This window comes from Apaloderma vittatum, unplaced genomic scaffold (assembly GCF_000703405.1).
Source record: "Apaloderma vittatum isolate BGI_N311 unplaced genomic scaffold, ASM70340v1 scaffold13244, whole genome shotgun sequence".
In the NCBI taxonomy this organism is placed as follows: Eukaryota; Metazoa; Chordata; class Aves; order Trogoniformes; family Trogonidae; genus Apaloderma; species Apaloderma vittatum.
The window spans coordinates 1-23,838 of NW_009713288.1; the positions used below are offsets into that span (position 1 = coordinate 1).

Genomic DNA, 23,838 nt, shown 5'->3' on the forward strand with positions numbered 1-23,838 from the left:
CCGGTGCCGTGTGTTGCAGGTACCTGGTGGACAGCCGTTGGTTCAAGCAGTGGAAGAAGTACGTGGGCTTCGACAGCTGGGACATGTTTGGAGCGGGCGATCCCGGGCTCTTTCCGGGGCCTATCGACAACTCGGGTCTGTTCGGCGGTGAGTGCTGCCCGGCGGGGCCTGGGCGGTGAGGGGCCGGTGCCTGGGTCACGGCCCTGGCTCCGGTGAATAAGTCCCATGCGCGGTCGCCCTGGCCTGCAGCTTTCGGTTTTGAAGCCGTGCGTGCTGGGAGGGCGCAAGCAGCTGCCCCGGCCTTGTAAGTGAGAGGACTGGTTTCCACCAACCCGCGGGAGTGTGGGAATTTCTTAGCGTCCTGGAGACGTGTGTAGGTCTTGAGAGGAGAGGCTTCTCTTTGATGCTGTGCTTTATTATGCCTGTCTCCTTTTTAGATCCAGAAACTCAAATTTTAAAAGAACACCTCATTGATGAGCTAGATTACGTATTGGTTCCCACTGAAGCCTGGAATAAACTAGTAACGTGGTACGGCTGCATAGATGGACAGCAGCCTATTGTGAGAAAAGTAAGTATGGAGGAGCTAAGTTCTTTTCAGTCTGGTTTCATTTTCTGATCTCCACTAACCTTAGATGATATTTATTTTGTTAGATGTGAGATCAGACAGGATCCCCAGCAGCTCTTTGGAGATAGTAACATGAGGTCTTTTTGACTTGCAGTCTGGAAGAATGATCTCCCAGTACTGCAGATTAAATGCCCAAATATTCAGTGATTCTCAGTTGGTGGGTTATATGGGGTGAGAACCATGAACCTTGTTCTTGTTAACTTCCTACGTTATGATTGTTTGGGCTGATGCAGTGCTTTTATGTTGCGTGGAATAGTTTGTGCTTTGTTGAAAAATGCACGCTGTTAGGCTTATAGATCTGGGGCTGAATGAGGCGTTTAAATAGATTGTCTTTTGCTACAAATGGCTTAGGGACTTCTTCTGAAGTTTAAGATGGTTATTGTTTTCTTTTCCAAAATTCTATGAGTCTGAAGTCATGAGGAGACATAAATTTGTGCTTTTGTTTTCTAAGTCTTATTTTTGTTTGGCAAATGCAGTCATGAATGCATTTTGGCCATATAACCTGTTCTGGAAGGTGAAATCCACTTTTGAAATCTGTCAGACGTTTGTTTGTGGGTAAAAGTTCTTTTTTTATTTTAGTTTTAAGAGTTTTACGCTGACTAAGTTGAGCAGTGTCAGTCTGTGGGATTCATGAAGACTGATCACTACACAAAACTAATTATGTTGATATAATGTACAGAACTAATATTGCCTAAGTAACATGTTGCAGTAAGGGTTGCTTCAAAGTGTGCAAGACCCAGGAAACTGTGGCACCAGAATGCTAAAAGGCAGCAAGATCCCTGTCTTTCAGGCCCACTCATGCTGTTTAATGGTACCGGGAAGTTGACATTCACTGTGGTCTAGAAATAATGAGAAGTTCTGACATCTTCCGAAAGTGTAAATGATCCCAGATTCACTCTGCTGGTTAGACATGTAAACCTGAAGTAGGGGGAGTGGAAAAGAATTATAGCATGTCTTGAATTGCTTTGAGAGTGTCAGTCTCTGTTGTTTGTTGTTAATCTGGTGAATGAAGTGGACTCCTGCATTTGAAAAAAGGTTGAAATGTAGCAGAGCAATACGTTTGTAGGATGTTAAAGCCTCTTACTATAAAGTGAAAAGTGAGTGGAACTTGCAAGCTGCAGCAGTGCACCTGAGTGGAATAGTGTCGCAGTATTCTCCAGATAGCATTGGAAGTAAAGCACTTAGACTTGTGTTTCTTGAATGTTTTAATCTTTTTCCTAAAGCTGATTCAACTGTAATTCATACATCAAAATATCCATAAAAGTAGAGGATTTGGGAAGTAATTTTCAGGCATCTTGGTAATATTAGAAATGGGTGTTTCTTCCATCCCTATGTGTCTGATGACCAGAGACAAGTACAGGAGGATAAGATTTGAGACATTTGTGATTCATAGTTCTTTTGGTAATCTCAAACCATACTTTTGGGCAGTTTTCTATAGAAGAGTCTAAAGGCAAAGTGTATTAATGTGCAAAATGTAAAACAGTCTGTGTTCTGCTCAAGTTGCTGTCCAACAGCACGACCCGAGTTTTACTTTGAGAGAGAACAAGTGAGCTGACAGACGCTGTTTAATGTCTGCGGGCCATTAGAGACTCTTCTCGCCATTCATCTGTCCTAACGGACATGGCGATCTGATCAGGAGCTACTTCTTGGAAAGAATTCTTGCATTTCTGAATATGGTTCTTATTTATTTGTTTCTAACTATAGCATACTGGAGAACAGGAAGTCCCATTTAATGAAATCCTTTCTGAAAAAGAAATAGAGAATTTGTGAGTTGGTTACTTTGCATTCTTTAGAAAAGAAGAAAAAAAAATTGCCTGTCAAGAAGCTGTTTAAACAGGGAGTTAGTGAGTTTTACTTTTCTTTCTGTTGTCAAAACCAGTTCAGACATATTTTTTTGTTTGTTTGTTTTTAAGGAGAGACTAGTGAGACAGATTCTGTTTACTATACAGAAGAAGAATGAATGTTTTGTCTTACTCTCTTCTAATTGAAAGGATTTTGCTTCCGTGTTCCAGTGTTGTTTCTTTTTTTTGTGTAAACTTTAGCCAAAGGCCAGAGGCAGAAGATAAAATGCTCTGACTGTGTGATTACATATTTTTTTATGAGTGATTAGCTGGCAGTGTCAGTTCAGCTGTGCTGATGGACCTTTGGAACTTTGTGTTGTGGAAGGAAAGCGCTTGGATTTCTTAGGTTTTGAAAACAAAACAGAAACCCCCAAAGAAGCTGGCAGAGGTCGTGACTGAATCTGAACTTGAGAGCAAGTCAGTGTTCGGTTTGTAGCTTGGCTTCGAAGACTCCTAAGGACTTAAAATATTTAGACAAATGTAGCTTTCTGGAGGTAAGGTACTGCTCCGTATTTTAACTTTGTGTTATTTTGTTTATTGCATCTGGCTTCTGTTTGCAGGTAGTGGAATATGGTCTGTTTGTGAAGCACTATAAGGTGGAAGTTTATCTTCTTGAGCTGAAGTTGTGCGAGAGCAGTGATCCTGACAATGTAATCAGCTGCCACTTTAGCAAAGCGGATACTGTTGGTAAGTAGTTCTCCCATACAGGAAGCTGTGCTTTGGTGCTGCCTCGAGAGATATTTTGTGTCCTCCAGAACAAGGACGATGTTGATAAACTGGAGTAAGTCTAGCGGGTACCAACAGGGCTTGGAGTGTGGGATATGTGAGAAGAGGCTGAGGGAGCTGCGCTTAGCCTGGAGAAGGCTTTGGGGGGCACCTTGCAGCACTGATGAGGAGGTTACTGAGTCGAAAACCAAGAAAACAACAGACAGTAGTCATAAATTGAAACAGGGCAGATTCCAGTTGAATATAATGAAAACATATTCCCTATTAGGACAGCCAGACATTTGAGCAGGGCCCAGAGGGACAAGGGGATCTCCTGCCTTGCAAATTTTCAACACCTGATTGATAAGTCCTAAGCAGCCTGGTCAAGCAGCCTGGTTGCTGAATTCCATGTTGGCCTTGATTTGAGTTGTTGGACTAGGGACCTCCTGAGTTTCTTCCAGCTGCAGTGATTCTGCATGTAACACAGGGAGTTGAGCTTTGAGTAGCACGTTGCTTACTAACTCACGTCCTTAGGAAACAGCCGTGTCACTCATGTAAAGCAGTTCTCTCACTGGTTTTCCTACAATTTCTGCTTCATAGTGTGTGAATATTTGAGACATCCTAATGGCTCTTCCTACACATCTGGTCTTCCTGAAATTTGGCCTGTCATTCTCTTTCTCTGTATCTTTGCTGCATTTTTCTAGGTAAAAAAGATTAATGTCACCTGTCATACATGTCCATAAAGATGCTTTTTTTTTTTTTTCCAGTTTGCTGATGTACGGCCTAACAATAGTAACTGAAAACACTTCCTTCTTGAACCTGTGTTTTCAAATGATGACTGTTTCACAGAAATTGTAACTTAAATGATACATTTTCTACTCAAAAGGTCTCAAAGAATTCATCATGTATCTCATTGCTGAATGTCTAGCTTGTCAGTTGGTTTTTTTGTGGGGTTTTTTTTTTCCAAAAACTCTCCTGTTTTAGGAATTTTGGTGTGTTTTTCTTTCTGCACAGCTACCATCGAGAAAGAAATGAGAAAACTGTTTAATATCCCAGATGAGAAGGAATCCAGGTTATGGAACAGATATATGAGTAACACTTACGAGCAGCTCAGCAAGCTGGATAGCACAGTGCAGGATGCAGGGCTCTATCAGGGTCAGGTAAGGGGCATAACGTTTGGACTTTATTTTTTTTGATTTCTCATGTACTGCTTTCTCTGATGCGTAATCTTTTTTCACTTGCTTTTATGCACTTTGACTAAACATTAAAAATGTGGTTTGTTAATAATTTTACAAAATATGTAGCAGTTTTGTCTTTTATTACCTGAACTCTTTTGCTCTCTTTCAGGTTGTTTTAATAGAAGTGAAAAATGAGGATGGCACATGGCCTGGACAGCAGTTCCTGGCAAAGTAAGCAAGCAAGCATGTTCTCATGAGTTCTGCTGTTTTGTCAAGCTTGTTCATTTATTTTTAGTGACCATGTGTTCTCTGTGAAAGCCTAATTATTACTGGCTATTGTGGATTTCTTTGTTTTGGGTATTTTGAAAGAGGAGATAAGATCTTGAACATAAATATTCTTCAGTGGTTCTGCTGCTGGTTTATTGTCTTAGCAACAATATTGTTTTAAAGCCCATTTCAAATAGGTCGTGTAAGCTTAGGTTTCTACGGTGCTTAGGATACAAGAGATGTATTTATGTTGAGCTAGCCTACTTAAAAAGCTACCTCTGCAGACTGAAAATATTTTCTACCATTGTGGAACAAAAAGGATCTTGGAGTATATTTCCAAAGCTGCCAGTAGTGAATACCGAGTTCTGGTAGTTCCTCCTTAAAAAGAGTATAGAAATAGCTTAGCAACCCCCCCTGCTGCCCGTGACAATTAGAAGCCTTTAAATATTACACAGCTATTATCTCTCTCATGTCTAATTTAGAGAAGAGATGAATAGGATGGGGGATTGATGAGAGACTCTGTATAGAGTGAATGGTATAGAGTGGAAGTTGCTTGCAATGATGAACCACTTGTATTCAGTCCTACTTACAGGAAGTAAAATCCTGTGATTCTACTAGTCCGAAGGGCTTTTGTAGGCCCATTTGGTAAAATGCTTTTCTATACGCTACAGTTAACTTGTAGAGCTTGGTGCTGAGTGGTCTCATTTGAGATCAAGATCTTACTAGTGTTAAACTTGAAGAATTGATCTAATAGATCAAGAAATATGTTTTGAAATGATTCTGTACTTCTGAGGGATAACGTTGGGTAAATGGATCAGGGGAACATTCACAGGATTATAACGAACTTTCTGTAAGAGTACAATGTGAAAAACATTGAAACATTCATATCACGTACATAATAGGCTGCTGGTTGGTGGTCAGTACTAGCGAGGTAGCCATGCAAGACCAGATCATAACCTTTCATTTCCACATCAAGCAAAATTGAAAAGGAACTCTCTAGCATTCCCGAGTCTTGGTATTTTCTTTTTTTTTCAGCAGCACTGGTAGGTAAATGCTTTAGCAATATTTGAATGAAAATGGTTGCCAGTATGCAGACAAATATTTTCTAATAGTGTAGAAATAAAGATATGCTTATTATAACATAGACCTCATGAAATTGTTTGACTTCTATAATGATGGCTGAAAGAACTGTAGTAACTCGCACATCTAGGATTATCTGTTCCTTTGTCTTGGCTATTTTGCCCTTGTCTCTTTAGTTAAGGAACTAAGCATGTATATTCCACATAATGTCTTCGCTGTGCAGTTGAATGCATTGGTTTGGCAAGTTCTGCTCTCTGGCTTTCACATCCTGACTTAGCCTATTGGTTAAATGTATAGTAACCATTCAAAAATGCTGTTTGGGAAGCAGAGAGGGGAAGAAGCAGCTGGACTGCCCCTCCTCTTTAGGATGAACGTTGGTGTGTGTTGATCATCACACAAACTGCTGATGGAATGAAAAGGAGCATTTTACATGGCCGAGGCAAAGGCTGTCTCTGCGGAAAGCGGTGTGCTTTAATGTCTCTGGGTTATCACGAGTCCTGCTGGACTTGTGTGACGCCTTTCTGCACCAAATGTGGCTGTCTCATGTGTGGCAAGCCAGGTAAAGAGATTAGGCTTCAAACTTCTTCCTATGTTTAAAATGGAAAGAGGTAAAAGTTGAGAACTCATTCTTCCACAGACATATGATAACAAGCAGCAAGTACTTTTCTGTTAGGTTGAGTGATGTTTTCTGTGCCTTTTTATGTCTTCAAGCTGCTAATATTGTACAGCAGTTGCCTTGATAACCCCAAAACAGTGTATGAATTGTACTCGTACTGTTGAAAATAATGAGGAAGTCTGTACTGGATCTGGACCAGGTGTGTCCGGTAGCTTGCTTTTTGGTGTGCGGAGCAGCAGATGCATGTAGGAGGAGTTAAAAAAAAAAAAAAAAAATCCTTGTGAGAAGGCGGCATAATTAGCAATGCATCTGCTGTGGTGTACTGCTTCCAGTAGCCTGTCGTTCAGACTCTTCCAAGGACGGATGAGTGTAGGTATTAATGTTGCTGGTCTGGGGGTACTTTTCTACTTTTTGGTGCTTCCTCTGTTGCGTGTCATCACTCCCTTTCAAATGTGAGTGGGCTGGTGGCAGTCTAGACTGGATCATTTGTATATGTTAGGTTTTCTTTCTGCTGCTGTTTCAAGGGCTATTTTACAAAGCTTTTAACCTATTTTAAGGGACTTATGTTTAAAAAACAAGCAGCAAAGCTTTTTTTTTTTTTTGGTTACTTACTATATTCTTAGTAAGCTAAACTCAGCTTCTGTTTCTTGAATTACTGGCATTGCTCCACACTAATGCTTTTATAATTGCTCTATGCTTTTCTTTCACGTCGGGCATAACCAATTCTGAAGTTTACTTGGTTTTCTTCCCTGTTTTAGTATATCTTCGTGTAAATCTACAAATACTTGATGTTTGAATGTTCTCCAGCTAGTTCTCATGTTTTATTGAGACTCCTTAATTTTTTAAAGACATTATATTCTTAAGGGTAGTTTCATATTTCATTTGGTTTTGAATACACTGTCTAAATTCCAATTCCCTATGAAGTCTAGCAAAGAAGAGTGCAAAGACTTCTTACTAATCTCAGGTTGCGTCTTTTACATAAGTTAATCTTGGAGCAGCATGGATTTTTTTTTCTCTTGGAGAGCAGGAATTCAATACATCATTAATAAAGGTTTTGTGTGTAATTTTTACAAATAGCTGCTTTTTTAAACTATGTTCTTTCATTTGCCAGGTATCTTGGCAGGCAAACCTCAAGTGAAAGTGTACTCTGTGACTTAGAGTGTATTCTGGGTTGATCTCTTAAAATTTTTTTCTGGAAAGATTAGGTGTCTGTACTGCAGTGCAACATTGCCAATATTTTAACTGTTTCTGTGAGCTACTAAAAGACTTACTAACCTGCAGTGTAGGATTGAAATCTTGTTACTGGATTGGGACATGATTTGCCTTTCCATGGGTATGGGTGTGCATACACAGGTTGCGTTATGTCATTATTATATGTGTAAGACTCCAGATTAATGGGTGTGCTACAAACTCCTAGGGACTGTTGGGTGGGCAACTGTGAGCAATTAACCAAACAGACTGGTGAGAGAGGAAGAAGAGTGGCCAGAGGGAAGATACAGAGCTCCCAGTCCAGAGGAGTATGAGTGTCTGATGAGGTGTTCATGGTAGGTTACAGTGTATAAGTATTACAGAAGCTAAAAATAGGGAGATTCTTGTCTGTAGGAAAAAACTGATGCCTTCTGGCAACCGAAGCTGATTATCAAGAAGTGAGTTGCAAGCCATTAAGAATGAGAATTGAGACTATCACCCTGAAAACTCTTTTGTGAGGCTAAGCAAGTCTGTAATGTTGATAGGCTGTGGTGCTTTATTAATAAACTTATATTTTGAAGTACTGAGGAATGTGAGTTGACCTAGCTGCTCCTGCTGTCAACAGGAACTGTGAATGCTCTGTGCTGAGGTGTATTTTGGAAGAGTTGAGTAACTCTGAATCTAAATCCTATTTCAGGCAAGCATTTTGCTCCAGTATTCTGTTTCTCAGCAGGAGAAATAGTTTGGCGAAGACCATGAGGAACTTTATATTTGGAAGTCTTTCTTTTGGCTGCATCACTTTAGTCCTAAAAGCTCATGGGGAAGTTTTTCCATATTCAGAGTTTTGATGGCATGAACCAAGTGGGATGCAGAGCTCTCTGGTGTTGGTAGAGGAATGGTGAGCATCTGCATCGCTGCCTGTGTGCCAACAGAGGCCTTGGAAAGCTGAGAGTTCATCTCACTCACTGCTCCCGGAGTACGTGTCTGCAAGGTGACTGTGGTGGGTTCTCTGTCGTAAGGGTTTTCCTTACCACTTGTTGCTTGTTCGAGGCACTGGCTCCCACCAGGGGAAAATACTTTTCCACGTGTTTGGCATCCTTCCGCCCATTTCCCCAGCTGTCAGAAAAAAGCGTTCTTACGCTCCATAACAGTCGCTGGGTGGTATAGTCAGCATATGCTCAGCCACTGCTGTTTGAGTTTGCTGCTCCCTGAGGAACACAATGGTTTTTTGTTGTAGTTTGAAACTGTTTTTACTACTTGACAAGATTTCCTAAGAGGGAATGGATTATGCTTACTCTAGTAATTTCAGAATTGGAGGTATACTTTGTTTCTGAAGGAAAAGTGTATCAATGACTCTGTGGAACTTAGTCCTCTTGTTTTAGGAGTCTTGTAAATAACCATTAAAAGTCCTGAGCTAACAGAATTCCAGCTCAGTCCTAGCACACACTTTTTACCCTGCGTATCGCTTTCCTAGCGCAAATGAGCAAGAAATCATGTCAGATCTATGAAATAGCACGTTTTCCATCAGGTATTGCGTTTGAAAACAGGAGTGAAGTTATGTTTAGAAGCTGTCTGCCTCCCCTTGCAATATGAAGCGGTAAAATAGTTTTTATTTCTTTGGCTGCTGCTAGAAATTTCTTGCTTCCTCTTCCTGCTCTTGTGTTTACGAATGACACTGTATACTCAGTGGAATTGCTTTCACAAAGAAATTGTGTCACTATATTTTTAATGTTTGGTGTTTTGTGGGGGTTTTTTTTGGTGTATGTTTGTGGGGTTTTTTTATGTTTGTGTTTTTAGTGTTTGTGGGTTGATTTTTTTGTTGTATTTTTGGGTTTTTTTGAATTGGTAGTTTAAAGGAGGACTAATTCTACTGTATGCTCTGAAGGTACCTTCAGCCGAATTGAAATACTTTCCCTATCTCTATCTTCCAGCCACTTCAAAGCCTTTTGCAATATTTTTTCAAGCTGTTCAACTTAGCAGTTTTTCTCCTTGTCAACCATATGGCCTTACAGTTTCTTTACTAGATTAATCTATCTCTGTCTTCTTTCTGCTGCAAGTCTCCAGATTTCTCCTCACTTGCTATTTATGTGGGTTTTTGAAAGGTTGTGTAAAAAGGCGTGAAACGGCTGTATTTAGTTGGCAGAGCAGGGCAACATGCCTCAGTGTTGTGAAGCATGAAGTTGCATACGTTAGGATGAAGAATGTCAGCCTGAAATACGTGCTGGACTCTAGGAATGTGATTCTACTCCTGGTTCAGTCTCTTGAACGTGAGCTCCTGTAGCAGCCTCAAGACAAAACTGAATAAATAAATTAATTCAGTGGTAAGGAAATGCTGAGTGTGCATCAAAAGACTTTTTTTGGTACCTGTCACACTGATAGAAGCATACGGAATGATAGTGTTCTGTATGGTTGTCTGAGAGATTTCAGAAGGAGCCAAGTGGATTGTTGAAGACTTAGCAAAGATTTTTTGTGCTAGATGACTTGGAGGTTAAAGTATTGTATCAGTGAGAAATTTAAATTTTAGTTCAGTCTAGACCCGCTTGTTCTTCCATTGATCTTATTTGTGTCCAGGTAGTCTTGTGAAGTTCCACCTCCAGCATATAATGACCAGAAGTTTGTGTATGGTCCTAGATGTGGTCATCTTGGTTATTTTGGTAGATCCGCTCGTTCTTTCTGGAATACTTGCCGGTATAATTCTTGGTTGTGCTGGCTGGTGGTTTTGTGCCGGGGTAGTTGTTTTTTGTTGTTGTTCTTGTTCTGGGATTTTTTTTTTTATTTTTTTTTTTAGCATGCTTCAGTTTTAAGCTGTGTTTGGGGTTTGCATTTTCATCTGGAAGCTCCTGCTGTAACTTGTTTCCTTCTGTGTTTATTTTACCACTATTGTATTTCTAACCTGGTACGGCAGTCCAGCTGTTAGATCTTCTCTTGGCCATTATGACTTGTTCTTTGTCTGTTAGTTTTTGCTCCACTGAGGTTTTCTAAGGCTGTTTTTCTTAGTAGCATCTGATCTATGAATATGCTTTTTTTTTTTCTTTTTTTTTTTGTATCATTTGAAAATCAGGGACAAGTTCAAAGAGACACAAGAGCAAGCTAAAGTTTGAAGGCACTGTCCTCTGGTGATTTGTTCTGCTTTGGGTGTATTTGCCACTGTTGCGTGGCTATTGGTGTTGTGCACTTTTTGCCTGTTGATTTGGGCAAAGATAGAATAAACTGTTTCCCAGCTAGCTCTTGCTATAGAGAAAATAATTAGTATAAAAATAGGGTTGTTTGGTTTTTTTTAAGCTTACTTATGTATAAGTATTTCATGATTTTTTTATGGAGCCAAAGGTGTCTGTGACGGAACTGTGTTGAATTCTAGTGCCTTGTTGGTCTTTTGTGCTGTTGTGTTCTGTTTCTTCTCCAGACCAGGAGAGTAGTAGTGTGGAATAGCCTGGGAGTCACAACCGCCTAGACTTGAAGCTTATGAACTTTAAAAATCCATTTCACTATCTCCAGTCTCAGATTGCTGAGGATTGCTGTGCATGCTACGCATACACAGTGGTGTGTCTTGCCTCCAAATTGTAGTTGTATCAACTAGGCTTGATAACAAAACTGTTTTGTGCTCACCCTGGTTATCTTCTTGCCAATTAACATTCTGTTTGTGTGTAGTTTGGCTTTCAAGTAGGGAAGGACTGACTTTGTCACTTTTAATGTGGGACAAGTGTTTTGTGGTCTTAAAATCAGAGGGTTTTTTGCTTGCTTGTTTCAGGGTGGTTTACTGATAAAGTTAAAGCTTACTTCCCTGTCACTCATGGCATCCTAATTGCCCACTTATTTCAGTCTGGGACCCAGGTTTTGCTTTAAGCTCAAATTACTACTCCTGCTTCTGATACTTTTGTCTGAGGTTTCTGTTCCAGACAAATGTTTGGAAGTGTGATGACACGCATCAAAACAGTAAATTCTATGTGTGGGAACTAACTGTAATGTGACAAGTCGTTACAGTTTTGTGGGAGGTGGGTTTGGCGGTGACAAAAGTAGTAGCACTGTTTCTACTTTTTTCCTTTCTCCCAGATCAAGCACTGCAACTAGCAGAAACTTTACTACCTCTTCAAAATCATCAGCAAGTTCTTATTCCTCAGTGTCTGCCACTTCTGTCATTACTAACGGTGATAGCAGTAACTCCTATGGATTGAACAGCTCCCACCTGGGCAGGGGGTAAGAGCAGGAATGTTCTTTTTGTTTCTTTGTCCTTCATGTGAATAATCCCGTGCATCCTTGCCTGTATAGAAAAGGAGTATGGTGGCACCCTATGAGGAGTTCTGCAACTCTTGTGTACTGTTTTATCAAACTTTGCTTTTAAAACCACTGCATTCTGTCATTTCTTGCTCACTTGCCAAAGTAGTGCATGTTCCAGAGCTTACTAACTACTAAGGCGTTGCCTGATTTTGAGGGGATTTGGAATATGAGGGAAAGGATTATATTCTTTTCTCCATCTGCCATTGTGGTAGAAGCCTTTCCAGGTAGAGATCGTAGCTTTCTTATTAGCTATTACAGTGTGTCGTGTAGACTCATGTAGGCTCTTGCTGCATTAGGGTAGTGTGACTGAGGAAATGACTGTGTTCTGAGCCATAGATTAATAGACTGTGTAACAATTAATGTTTCCAAAATTAACACGTTTCTGGTATTCAATATTAGCCACTATGAAGCTGCAGAAACATAGGCTGGTTAAACAATTTCATTAAACAGTTTTTTGGCTCGTGCTTCATCTGACTTTTAAACAGTATTGAGACTTGATAAACTCATGGGGGAGGTCGCTGTGTTGTCTTTCTTCCAGAGGATCTGGATTTGTCTGTAACTCTTACAGCTGCAGGGACAATGCTTCCCTGTCACAACCTGGACTCTGTGGACTCAGTAACCTTGGAAATACCTGCTTCATGAATTCTGCATTACAGGTAAGAATTGGAGAGAGTCATCTTTAGAATGAAGTAGAAGAGCAGTCTCACAGAGGTTGTGGATTAAAATATGTGAAAAGGAAAGGATACTGTAATGTGATTCAATGACCACCTGTACCTGGAATGGGAAAAAACAAACAAACAAACAATCAAAACCAACCCAAAACCAAACAAAAAAAATCAGTTAATATTTAGCTTCTCTACTATGACACTGTAAAGGACTGGATCTGAAATACGTGGCTTCTGAAAAGGCTGTGGGTAAGTTGTACTAAACAGATGCCTAACTGTAAGGTAAGGTCCCAGTGCTGTGCTCTGACAAAAATGAGCTGACCTGGAGGATGTTTTGACATGTGGGCCACATAAGTGCCGTAGCAAGTCACTACATACAGCTGTGGGGTCTGTGTTTAAAGATTCTTGAAAAAGTAAGAGTATGGAAAATTATGGGAAGGGTTCAGGGTCATTGTGGGGGTGTTAAGGCTGTAATGGTTGTGCAAAGCTAATAATTATTAGTATACTTGTTTAAGTTAATCTTCTGATTTTTCTTACTTCATTTTTGAAAATGCAGAAACTTGTTTGCTAAGGAATTAAAATATGAGTCAACTTATTTGAACTTTGATTTAAGCAATGGGAATACTTCTAGTGTGGTAGAAGTGCTGTGTAATGACTTCTGTCACTCTGTGGTAGCTTTGAAAACTAGAACAGGTCTTAAAATAACCATAATGCATTATGCATGTGGTATTCAGGAAACCACAATAAACTTGGACTGCCTTGCTTTTTGTATTTGACGTTATTTTCATTTGTATCATGGTAACTTAAAACCTTTACAGCTAAGAGACAGCTTCCAAAAATCATCTTTATTGTCAAAGTAACTTCATACAAGAACACTTCATTCTTAATTTAGCATGCAAACTAGTTGCATTAAGGACCAACTGCTTTCTTTCTTGTTTTTACTATTAGATCTTTCAAATGCAATTTCTACTTTTAATTTTTCAAAATTCTTGGAATTTTGTCGGCAACAGTCTCCCATTGAGAAGCTAGTGTCAAATAGTAGCACTTCAGTGTCATTTGCCTGGAGAAATACACGAGCACCTAGGCATTGGACCTGAAACAACTTGATAGGAAATAAATTCCACCAGGTTCCATGCCAAGGCAGTGGAAGTGGAGTTGGCTGAAGGGCAGGACTACACCTCCCTGCCTCTCTCCAGATTGCCCCGTAGGACTGTGCTGGGAGATCTGTGTCCCTACGCCTAGCTGGTGAAGGTCTGTTCAGGCATCTGCTCTGGGTCCCGAGGTGTCAGGCATTCAGAAAGAGCCCAGTTTAATATTTTATTGTTACTATAGTGCCTTGATGTCCTAGCAGCTTTGATCATAATCTCAGATTTAGGACTCGTTTGTTCACATGTTCATGTCTTGTTGTGTCCAAGTGTCACTTCTTGCTGTAAGCAGAGTTGGATGGTTTTTCTTTTGAATTAGGGAAACTACTTCCTCTCCTGAGGTTTACAGTGGTTCCCCAGGATGCATTAAATCATTACCATGATACCTACTCTCCTATTTACATATTTATTATCAGTGTATGTGGTAATATCCTTCCTGCCTTTAAACTTTGCAGACTTTTTGATGGGGAATTCTTTAATGGTGTGTGGCTCTTTGCAGGACAAAGTATAGCTTATGTTTTACCTCAAATATGAACAAGGACCTCTCTTATTCTCACTGTTGCTTATATGCAGATTTTGAGGTTTGAGAGTGGGTATGGGACATAGACTTGAAGGTCTCTAAAGACCTGCCTGATGAAGGGAGTGGAGCATCTCCCTTATGAGGAAAGACTGAGGGCGCTGGGTCTCTTTAGTCTGGAGAAGAGGAGACTAAGGGGTGACCTTATTAGTGTTTATAAATATATAAATGGGGAGTGTCACGAGGATGGAGCCAGGCTTTTCTTGGTGGCAAACAATGATAGGACAAGGGGTAATGGAATCAAGCTGGAACACAAGAGGTTCCACTTAAATTTGAGAAGAAACTTCTTCTCAGTGAGGGTGACAGAGCCCTGGCACAGGCTGCCCAGGGAGGTTGTGGAGTCTCCTTCTCTGCAGACATTCAAAACCCTCCTGGACACCTTCCTGTGTAACATCATCTGGGTGATCCTGCCCTGGCAGGAGGATTGGACTAGATGATCTTTTGAGGTCCCTTCCAATCCCTAGCATACTGTCATACTGTGATACCTGTTCTTTCCAGATTTCTATGCAATGTATCAGTAAGGTAGCGTACCCTGCCACCTCAGTAGTATGTGGTAAAACAGATTAATGTGCCTTAATTTCAGTATTTGATGAGTATTGACAGGACTGATTGCAAACTTTACTCTTCTGACACTTGCAAGCTTGATTTTGTGTCAGGCTTCAGCAATACACTGAGAGACTCTGCTTTTTTTGCCTTTTTTTTTTTTTTTACTAGATATGCACTCAAATGCAGTCTCTCCAGTTTTGTTAATAGCTTAGTACATGCTCAGATGTGAAAGTTGAGTTTATTACTTCATTGTTGCATAGATAGATTGTCCTGTGCATTGATTTTCTTAATGCTTTTTCAGTGTCTGAGCAATACCCCTCCTCTGACTGACTATTTCCTGGAAGATAAGTATGAAGCCGAAATAAATCAGAACAATCCGCTGGGGATGAGAGGAGAAATCGCAGAAGCCTATGCAGAGCTCATTAAACAGATTTGGTCTGGGAGACAGTCTTATGTGGCCCCACGTATGTTTAAAGTAAGTACTCCGTGTTCTCGTAGCATGACTCTTTAACAGAAGAGACAGTGAAAACTAGTAAGCCTTTCCACATGTTTTGGTGTTGTGAAAGCAATAATGATGGAGTTGCTTCAGTATCATTTTATATTTTTATGTAAATGCTTTTCAGGGTACAGAGGAGAGCTTGCCAGTGAGTAGTGTCATACCCTGGAATTGGTGGTTGTTCTCTGATGTTAAGGGCCTTACTTAGTAACTGATCTTCTAGCCTGAGAGCTGTTTACAGATGCATCAAAATTATATTTAGTACAAAACTAGGCAAGGTCGTGTGAAAAATTATAACTATGTCATCCAAGGAACACTAAGAGTTTGCTTCTCTAGGGCACTTTGAGTATGCCGAGGAAGAATAACATCCCGAATGCATGAAATAAACAATGACCTGATACTAATTTAAATGTGCATCCTGTTGCTGTTTAGATTTTGCTTGGTACAGTCTTGAAGTTGAGGGTGAATGCTTTTGAGATGCGGAGCAGAAGTCTTGTGGACTACAAAAATCTGTCCTCTGTAGAGTCGTAGGTGGTTCTGAAACAAGATGTTGTAAACTTGTGTTCAGAGGAAATAGATGAAGCTGTAGTGGACATCAAAAGGAGTGTCTTAATATGGGCTGTTCTTGTTTAAAACTGGAAGAGGAATTACTCTTTTTATTTCCTAGTACAGTATCCCTTGCAATTTTTCTAACAATTGTTGCTAATTTAGTGACAGTGTTAACTATAATATAAACAGCCCTTCAGTTTGGGCTCCCTTGCAGTTGTTTTGAGTGGCTAAAAGGTACTAAACATAATTTCTGCAAGTCAGTTGGACTTTCTGCGTTTATGAGAAAACTAGTGATGGTCACTGGGACTGACCACTCTTGCAGCTAATTGTCGTTTTTCCTGTGGGACCCCTCCTTTTTTATTTTTACTTTTTAGAAGCAGAAACGCTAAATGGCAGTGTTGTGAGATAGCACTTACGAAGTAAGAGCCTCTATATGTGTGTGCTGTTTCTGGCTCACACCAACTCAAGCTGTAAGGTTTCTTAGCTTCATTTCACAAGTTTTAGAGATTACTGTGGTGAGGATTCCAATCCTAGTTTTAAGCCAGTTTTGTTAGTTCCTAAGTATCTTCTGCAAGCATTTTCAGTCTTGCAGTCCACCTGCTTCGAGATGCTACCTTATAGTAAGTCTGCCTTGTGGGAACTGTAGGTTTCTGAAAGAGAAATTAAAGTGCAAAGTGTACCATGCAGATGGATTTTTTTTGTTACTAGTTATTTGCAAGTTCTTGAATTAATATTGATAACTTCGATTTCTAGTGTCACAGCACTAAATGCAGTCTTCCCTCTCGACACTAGGGGGATAAAAATAAAAGTAGTTGGGCAAAAAGTCTTCTGGCACCCTTACTGTGTTAGCATCCAGTCCAATGTGGGCTACAGCTAACTTAAGGTAGAGTGGAGCTGGTCTCTGAAAAGCCGGGATGCGAGCGTTTCTATTCCTGTCTTTTACACGTGGGCAATGCTTACCCCCCTGCTGACTCTTGCCGTTGTGTTTCAGACGCAGGTTGGCCGATTTGCTCCTCAGTTTTCAGGATACCAGCAGCAAGATTCGCAGGAGCTCTTGGCTTTTCTTCTAGATGGTTTGCATGAGGATTTGAACAGAGTGAAGAAGAAGCCCTACTTGGAGCTGAAGGACGCCAATGGCAGACCTGATTCGGTACAGTGCCTTTACCTGAGCCTAGGGACAGTGGTGCTTCTGAGGGGGTTTAATTGTTTTTGTGACAGTTTGGGGCATTCCAGCAGCACAAACATCCCCCCTGCAAAGCGGTGTCCCTGGGAAGGCAGAGCTCTCTCGTGCTTTGTGTCCTGGCTGACTTCTGACGTGTTGTGGCATGTTGCTGCTGCTCTGCCTTATGGCAGAACGTCTGTTCCTGTACTGGCCTGCGGGAAGATGGGCTTATGGCACGATACTGACGTGGCTCCGCAGTGGAAGGGAAGGAAGTTGATCTTGTGACATAACGGCTGTGTAAAAGTAGGCTGTAGCTACTGCCATAACCTCTGCTCCTGACTACTCAGGTCTGCCTTCTTCCTCCAGACAGACTGAGCAGCAGCTTTTAGCAGCAGTTTGAGGATAGTGCTTGCTGTGCAGGCCATCATACTTGCATGGGGACTTGAGAGGGACTGGGAGCATTCTCATGTGGAGGTGCTGGGGAGCCCCCCAAATAAGGGTCTGAACACATGCCCTGGGCACAGTGTTGTAAGCAGCCATTCTGGCGTCCCGGTGGTAGACAGCAGAGTGTCAAGTGGAAGTAGCTTTTAGGCCAGACTTATGTGTGCTCCCTCTTAGCCTCTAGACAAGCATCATCTGGGAGCTAGATGTAAAAAAAGCTAGGCTGAATAGGATGAATGAAAGTGCTGGTCAAGACAAGGAGAGAATCAAGGTATGAATGGCTTGGTATGACCATGGATCTTGATTAATTCCTAGTGTTGGTGAACTTCCTTCATCTCCTTAAGAGGCCTAGCTTGATTTTTCTCCTCTGGTGCCCTAAAAATGGATATGCTGATTCTAAACCAACTCTCCATTGTTTAATTTAAATTTGAATTTAAACATGCTTGAACTATAGTTATCCACTTCAACTGAATAGAGTAATGCTCTTGTGCTATTTTCTTGGCAGAGGCCAGAAGTCTATTCTCTTCAGTTTTCCTTCCTGCCTTTTTTCTATCCTCCTTTTCCCAGTCAACACTGATACATGGGCCCCTTGCAGACACTTCTTTGGTATTCTGAAGTTGGCAAACGCTGTGCTCTCACTAAAATGAGACTCATAATAGTAAAATGCCTTTTCCTAAGTGAACACACACTCTCCTGATCAGGCTTTTGCCTCATGTCGCAGTACAAACAGCTTCAACATACTGACAAATGCAGAGCCCAAAGTAAATACATTAGGTGGAAAAATGCTTTAGGAGCCTGTAAAAGCCGGATGCAATAATTACTTTTAGGAAGTGTACATGACAGCCATTTTTCCCTCTTAACGACTAATAATTTCATGTCTTCTGCATTTTCTTGCATAATACAATGCATGTAGCAACACCACAAGAAGTAGTATCTTTAATCTTCTTTTCTCTCCAAGAAGAGCTTGTGATTGTGGGATGGAAAGGATGCCCAGCATGTCTTCATTTTGTTTAGGTACTTCTCTCCCCTTGATGCAGGTGATGCACATGTGTTTCTGCCTTGCATCCGTATCACTGCAGTTGTTTGAGCTTATTACTCTGTTCCCATCTCGGCATCCTGGTCACGGGCAGTAGCATTGTAGTGTGTGTACATTTATGGCACTTATAAACTGCAAGTCTCATGCTAGGAGGAACCTCTGATTGCATTGACTAGACAAATGCCAGCTATCAGGTGCCCTTAGGTAAGGAGTTCATCAGTTGTGTTGTGAAAGCCCTCAAGGGACTGTGATTTGTCTCCTGTTATACATGGACCATCATTTTCCAAGAAGAAAAAACTCTGCTTTTTTCTGGGAAGCTGTAACTGCAGTTGTCTTTCCAAAGCAGAGGGCAGCAGTCCATTCCTCATGGAGGAGAGAGGAGCCGATCTTGGCAGCAGCTTTCTGTCCTGAAGAGCAGCGCGTAGCCCTGTCACTGTCCCCTCGGCTCCGTTCATGCTTCTGGCATTGTGTGCACAAAGGAATACCTGACCACGTGACTCGGCTAGAATAGATGGGTTATACTTGACTTGACACAAGCCTTAGCTTCATGGATTAGCTTCCCAATGTGTTATGCTGGACACACTGGTAGACTCTCCCCTTCCTATGAAATTTACCCATTAGTATTGATTTTCAGAATTTTCTCTGATCCCTGTGCTTGCCATGCGATGGAAGTGTTTGTGGGAAATAACTTTTTTTTTTTCTCATTATTTTTCTTTTCTTTTTATAGGAGGTGGCAAAGGAGGCCTGGGAGAATCATAGGCTGAGGAATGATTCTATCATTGTGGATATTTTTCACGGTCTTTTCAAATCTACCCTTGTTTGTCCCAAATGCTCCAAAGTTTCTGTGACATTTGATCCCTTCTGTTATTTAACCCTTCCACTGCCCTTGAGGAGAGATCGACTCATGGAAGTTACGCTGGTGTATGCAGACCCACAGCGCAGACCTGTGCAGGTGAGGCATGTTGAAGATAAATTTCTTTCTCATCTGAGTCTTTCTTTAGGTTTTGAAGTTGACTTCGTATAATCTAAAGGACGTTGATGTCCATCTTTGAGGTGGATTTATTTTTTAATATAGAAGCTGGAAGTGGAATACGTGAAACCAAGTGGTCTTGTAAAATCACAGTTGGTGAGATTAGTGTCATGGGCCAGCGGGAAGTGACTTACCTGTTCCTGTGAAGAGATTACATGCATGTGATCTGTTGCTCCCTGAAAGGAGTAATGTGTTTACATGGGCATGATTACCTTGTGTTACCTTGGAAAATAGAAAGATAGAGCTTATCTGAATGGGTAAGGTCTCTGAATTTCATAGAAATGAACAACAATCCCTCTTAGGGAAAAAAAAATAATAATTACTTGATTGTTTTTAAAGCCTGTTTGATTCTATGGTAGACTGATTTTTTTATTTTTTTTTTTAGTTAATTATTTCCACCCCCTCCATAGAGCTGTGGGTGGGCACACACATACGTAAAGTAACCTTGTGCCTGCCATCCATGTAAAAACACAAGATTGTGAGGCCTGGGCAGAGGGACCAGATGCCCTGGTGGCAAATGGGCATTTACCAAAGGAAAGAGCAGAGCCGTTTGGAATACACTGATTGGCAATATTTGCATGTACTGTGGGTTGTAACTGCAGTAAAACTTTTGGTTTATGTGTGCACTGTTAGTTGGAGGAGGTGGCAGGTACAGTGGAGACTTAAGCTGAGCTGTCAGTAAATTTTCATCCTATTTTTTGTACAACTGTGAAATCAAGGACAGCTGCACTTGGTCTTGTCATCAAAACTTTATAAAGGGCAAGAGCAGAGAAGGGATTCATTGACTAAAAAACCAAGATTACCAGTAGCATAAGGACTGAAAGGATAAATACTTGTACTTTGAAAAATCAAGATTAACAGAACTCCTACCTGGAGCTCTTTTAAATTAGTTGGCCATGTGTATATTGTGCGTCTCCCCTCAGTCTCCTAGTGAGCAATTCTTTGCAGTTTGTGCTCTCCCGGTTGTGAAGCCAAAGGTGTGCAGCACTACTGCCCTCCGGTGTGTGATGCAGGGAGGATTTGTGTCTCTGCCATGTGGGTTGTGCCAAGAGAATGTGAACTGAAAGCCTGTGATGTCCACAGTGGAATATGCAGGCAGATAATGTAACTGAGAGGGTTGTGGTGAATACTGATAAGTAAGTTCGCTCAGGAGTTTAGGAACATGCAAGGCAGGTGGGCAGATAATTCTCTCTTGAGTGTGTGCTTATCTATGCCACAGTGCCTTTGAATCCTTTAAAACGTGGTATTGGCTTCTTGATGGAGGGAGGATGCTAGGTTAAACCAAACTTTAGATGCTTGTGTTCTGTCTCCTTGCACCCATGCACGTTCCTGCTTGCAGAACCTCACTTAGCCACGTTCCAGACTCACAGATCTGTCTCCACAGAAGTGTTCAGAGCACTGAAAGTGACATCAGTGGATTACCAGATGTTTAACATCTGAGATGGAGCATTCACAATGACTTAAAAGATATTTCTGCTTTAGAGAGTGAAAGATTTCTTGTCTGTGTCCCTTTTTGTAGCTTAATGTAAGTGGGGCATTGACCCAGGCCATCAGCCAAGCACCCACACAGCCTCTTGCTCACTCCCCCGCACCCTCTCACCAGTGGAAATAGGGAGAGAAGAGAAAGAACAAAAGCAAGAAAACCCATGAGTTGAGATAAAGATGCTTCAACAAGTGAAGGAATAGTGGGGAGGTGGGGACAATGACAAATGATGCAAAGGAAATCACTTTCCACCTCCCTGAGCAGACCAGTCCCCAACCAGTCTGTGAGCAATAACCTATGAAGCCAAACCCACTGCTCTTTCTCTACTACAACGTCTATTGCCAAGTATCACGCTGCAGAGTATGCAATAACCCTTTGGGCAGTTCAGGACAGCCGTCCTGGTTGTGTCTGCTCTCAAGTTCTTGCCCACCCCCAGCCTACCTGCTGAGAGGGCAGAGCAGGGACAAAGAGAACGCCTTGACACTGCAGAAGTACGGCTCAGCAACAGCTAAAACATCGCTGTGGTATTGATGCTACTTTAGCCCCAAATTCAAAATGTGACACTGTACAGGCTGCTACAAGGAAAGTAGCTCCTGGCCCTGGTGCAGTGTGGTACATGGTGCGTCCTTTTCAGAGAGAGCTCTGGGCATTTGGTTCAGTATGAGGGTGTGTTCAGAGCAGAACTCTTGAATAAGAAAACTACAGCCTGTACCGCTGACACTGCCCGTCAAATGAAGGTTGAAGTGATGTGATCTGCTCAGGAGGGTTTGTTTGTTTGAGGGTGTGTGTGTTTTACTACTGCTGAGCCTGACCAAGGCAGGAGACCAGCTGCTTAAGGATCTTTCCCTCCAACTCCGTGCTCTGTAAATGGGAGCTGAGATCCAGAAGACGTTTAAAGTGTGTGACTGTGACTTTAACTTCAGCAGAGCTCGTATAAATTCACGTTTTGTTTTCATTTTCTTGTGCTCTGCCTTGTGTGGGTTTATTTTTGCCTGGTGTAAGCGTGATGTTATCTTTGTTTCTAGTACCGGGTTGTGGTGCCGATGATGGGGGCCATCTCAGATCTGTGTGAATCACTGTCCAGACTCTCTGGTGTTTCTGCAGAAAATGTAAGGATAAATGCAGCACAGTAATTTTGATGTTTGTTCTTCTTGAAGTGTTTTGGTGCTTTAGCTTTTAGATGAATGTTAAGCTGAACTTAATAGAATAATGACAAAACCCTAACAAGTTTGAATGCTGTTCTTTGTAAAAGAAAAAGGTGTATGAAATTATCTACTCCGATGCTTCTGTTACAGTAGAGAAGATTAAGAGAAGAGGCAGAAAGCTAGCCCCCACCCCCAACACCCTCTTACTACTGAGGGATGTTCAGTGTCTTTTTTTTGGGTCCACCTCTTCTTGGACATCCTTTTAATTACAAAGGGATCGAGTGAGCTTTTCCAGAGGGAATGGTTTTGTACTTGGTGGGATATTTTCAGGATGCCAGTATAGAGTTTCGATTTATTTCAGTTAATTGTAGACACAAGTGATCTGTGCCTGAAATCTTCACCTGTTGCCACTTTGATGTTGGGATCTGTGGTGGTGTTTCCACCAGGCTGACTTGCAGCTGTTGGAATTGCATCTCCTTAGTACCTCTGTAAAATCAGTCTTTTATTTATTTTATTTTTCTGATCCATCTTAAATACAGCTGATAGCTAATGGATGTTGTGATAGAAAACCGCATTGATGTTGATGTGCTGAAGATTGTAATAAAGAGTAGAAGTAAATTATTACTTGAATTTAAAGTTAGTTTCCCTAAATTTATGTAAGCCTCTGTTATAATTTCTTTGCAAATATCACTTGCTATTCTAGATGGTGGTGACAGACGTATATAATCATCGATTCCACAAAATTTTCCAAATGGATGAAGGTTTAAATCATATCATGCCAAAGGACGACATCTTTGTGTGAGTAAAGTGGGAAGATGCCATGGTGTGAAGAATGCTACAGAACATTTGCTTTGGTTTCAGGATATAAAAAGTTATTTTTTTATTTTCCCATCTCAAAAGCTAAGCCTTCCTATAGATCTTTTGCATGTCTTAGCAGTAATGCAGTACTTCTCCTAGCAGCAGATTGGCATTTGCAGTATTTAGTAGGTGTTTCCCTAACACAAAAGAAATTGCGGCTTTTTGTAATAATGAATTTTGTTTGGTCTCTGTTCTGCAGTTTGGAATTTTCTGCACGCCTATTTCAGAGATGATAATCTGTCTACGGATTACCAGTTACACTTTCACTGGCAGTTTTAGTTAAGCTCGAGCTTACTGTTCTTGTGTTCTAAACCAGCCAAAAGCCTTGGAGCTGTTACTAGGACAGCATGAAGTCTAAGCTGTTGTGCTCTGCTTCTCCTGACACCCAATGTAGTTGTTACAGCACCCAGCTAACCGCGGCTGGAGGTTCTTGATAGACTCTTGGTGCTCACACTATTTATGTCTTCGCTGTGGTTGTGAGGGGCTTGAGCGAAGCTCAGGATTTGGTTGTGCTTGATGTTTTTCGTACTTGCAGTGGATGAGGTATCTGCAGTTGTCTGCAAAATCTAGTGAGGAGACCGAAAGCAGTGTTTGTCTGTTGCAGCTGGAAAAGAACTATCACGTGTGAAGTGCAAAATGGACTTGGAGGCTCACAGTCGAGCCTGGTGCTTGTGAGGTCAAATCCCGCCCTTCATCACAAGTCGAGTCTTCCTCGTGTGACGATGTTCCAGTGCAAGGAGGTTGCTTCCATAAAATTGTTGTGCCAGTGTGAAGTCCTGCACTAATGTACTCTGGCGCAGCGGGTGCTTTTCACTGAGTGGGGTGCTGCGCCGTGCTGCTTGGCGCTCACCTGTCCTGCCGTCTGTCCTGCCCTCACTGCTGAGGTGGAGTGGCTGCGTTTTTCTGAAGGTTCCTGTCAATTATATTCTA

The 23,838-nt window shown here is 41.4% G+C and overlaps 1 protein-coding gene across 1 annotated transcript in view; it reads left to right on the forward strand.

The window, feature by feature from the left end:
* Positions 1 to 17: 17 nt before the first annotated feature.
* The window catches only part of USP4 (ubiquitin specific peptidase 4 (proto-oncogene)), a gene marked incomplete at its 5' end in the record, with an annotated part of 36,708 nt that continues 12,887 nt past the window's right edge, over positions 18 to 23,838 (forward strand). The window contains 12 exons of the mRNA XM_009868311.1: positions 18 to 147; positions 438 to 568; positions 3,027 to 3,153; positions 4,186 to 4,331; positions 4,519 to 4,580; positions 11,551 to 11,694; positions 12,314 to 12,431; positions 15,010 to 15,183; positions 16,745 to 16,903; positions 19,120 to 19,344; positions 21,931 to 22,014; positions 22,754 to 22,848. Of these exons, the coding sequence (XP_009866613.1) occupies positions 18 to 147; positions 438 to 568; positions 3,027 to 3,153; positions 4,186 to 4,331; positions 4,519 to 4,580; positions 11,551 to 11,694; positions 12,314 to 12,431; positions 15,010 to 15,183; positions 16,745 to 16,903; positions 19,120 to 19,344; positions 21,931 to 22,014; positions 22,754 to 22,848 (1,595 nt within the window). The remainder of the gene's footprint in view (positions 148 to 437; positions 569 to 3,026; positions 3,154 to 4,185; positions 4,332 to 4,518; positions 4,581 to 11,550; positions 11,695 to 12,313; positions 12,432 to 15,009; positions 15,184 to 16,744; positions 16,904 to 19,119; positions 19,345 to 21,930; positions 22,015 to 22,753; positions 22,849 to 23,838) is intronic.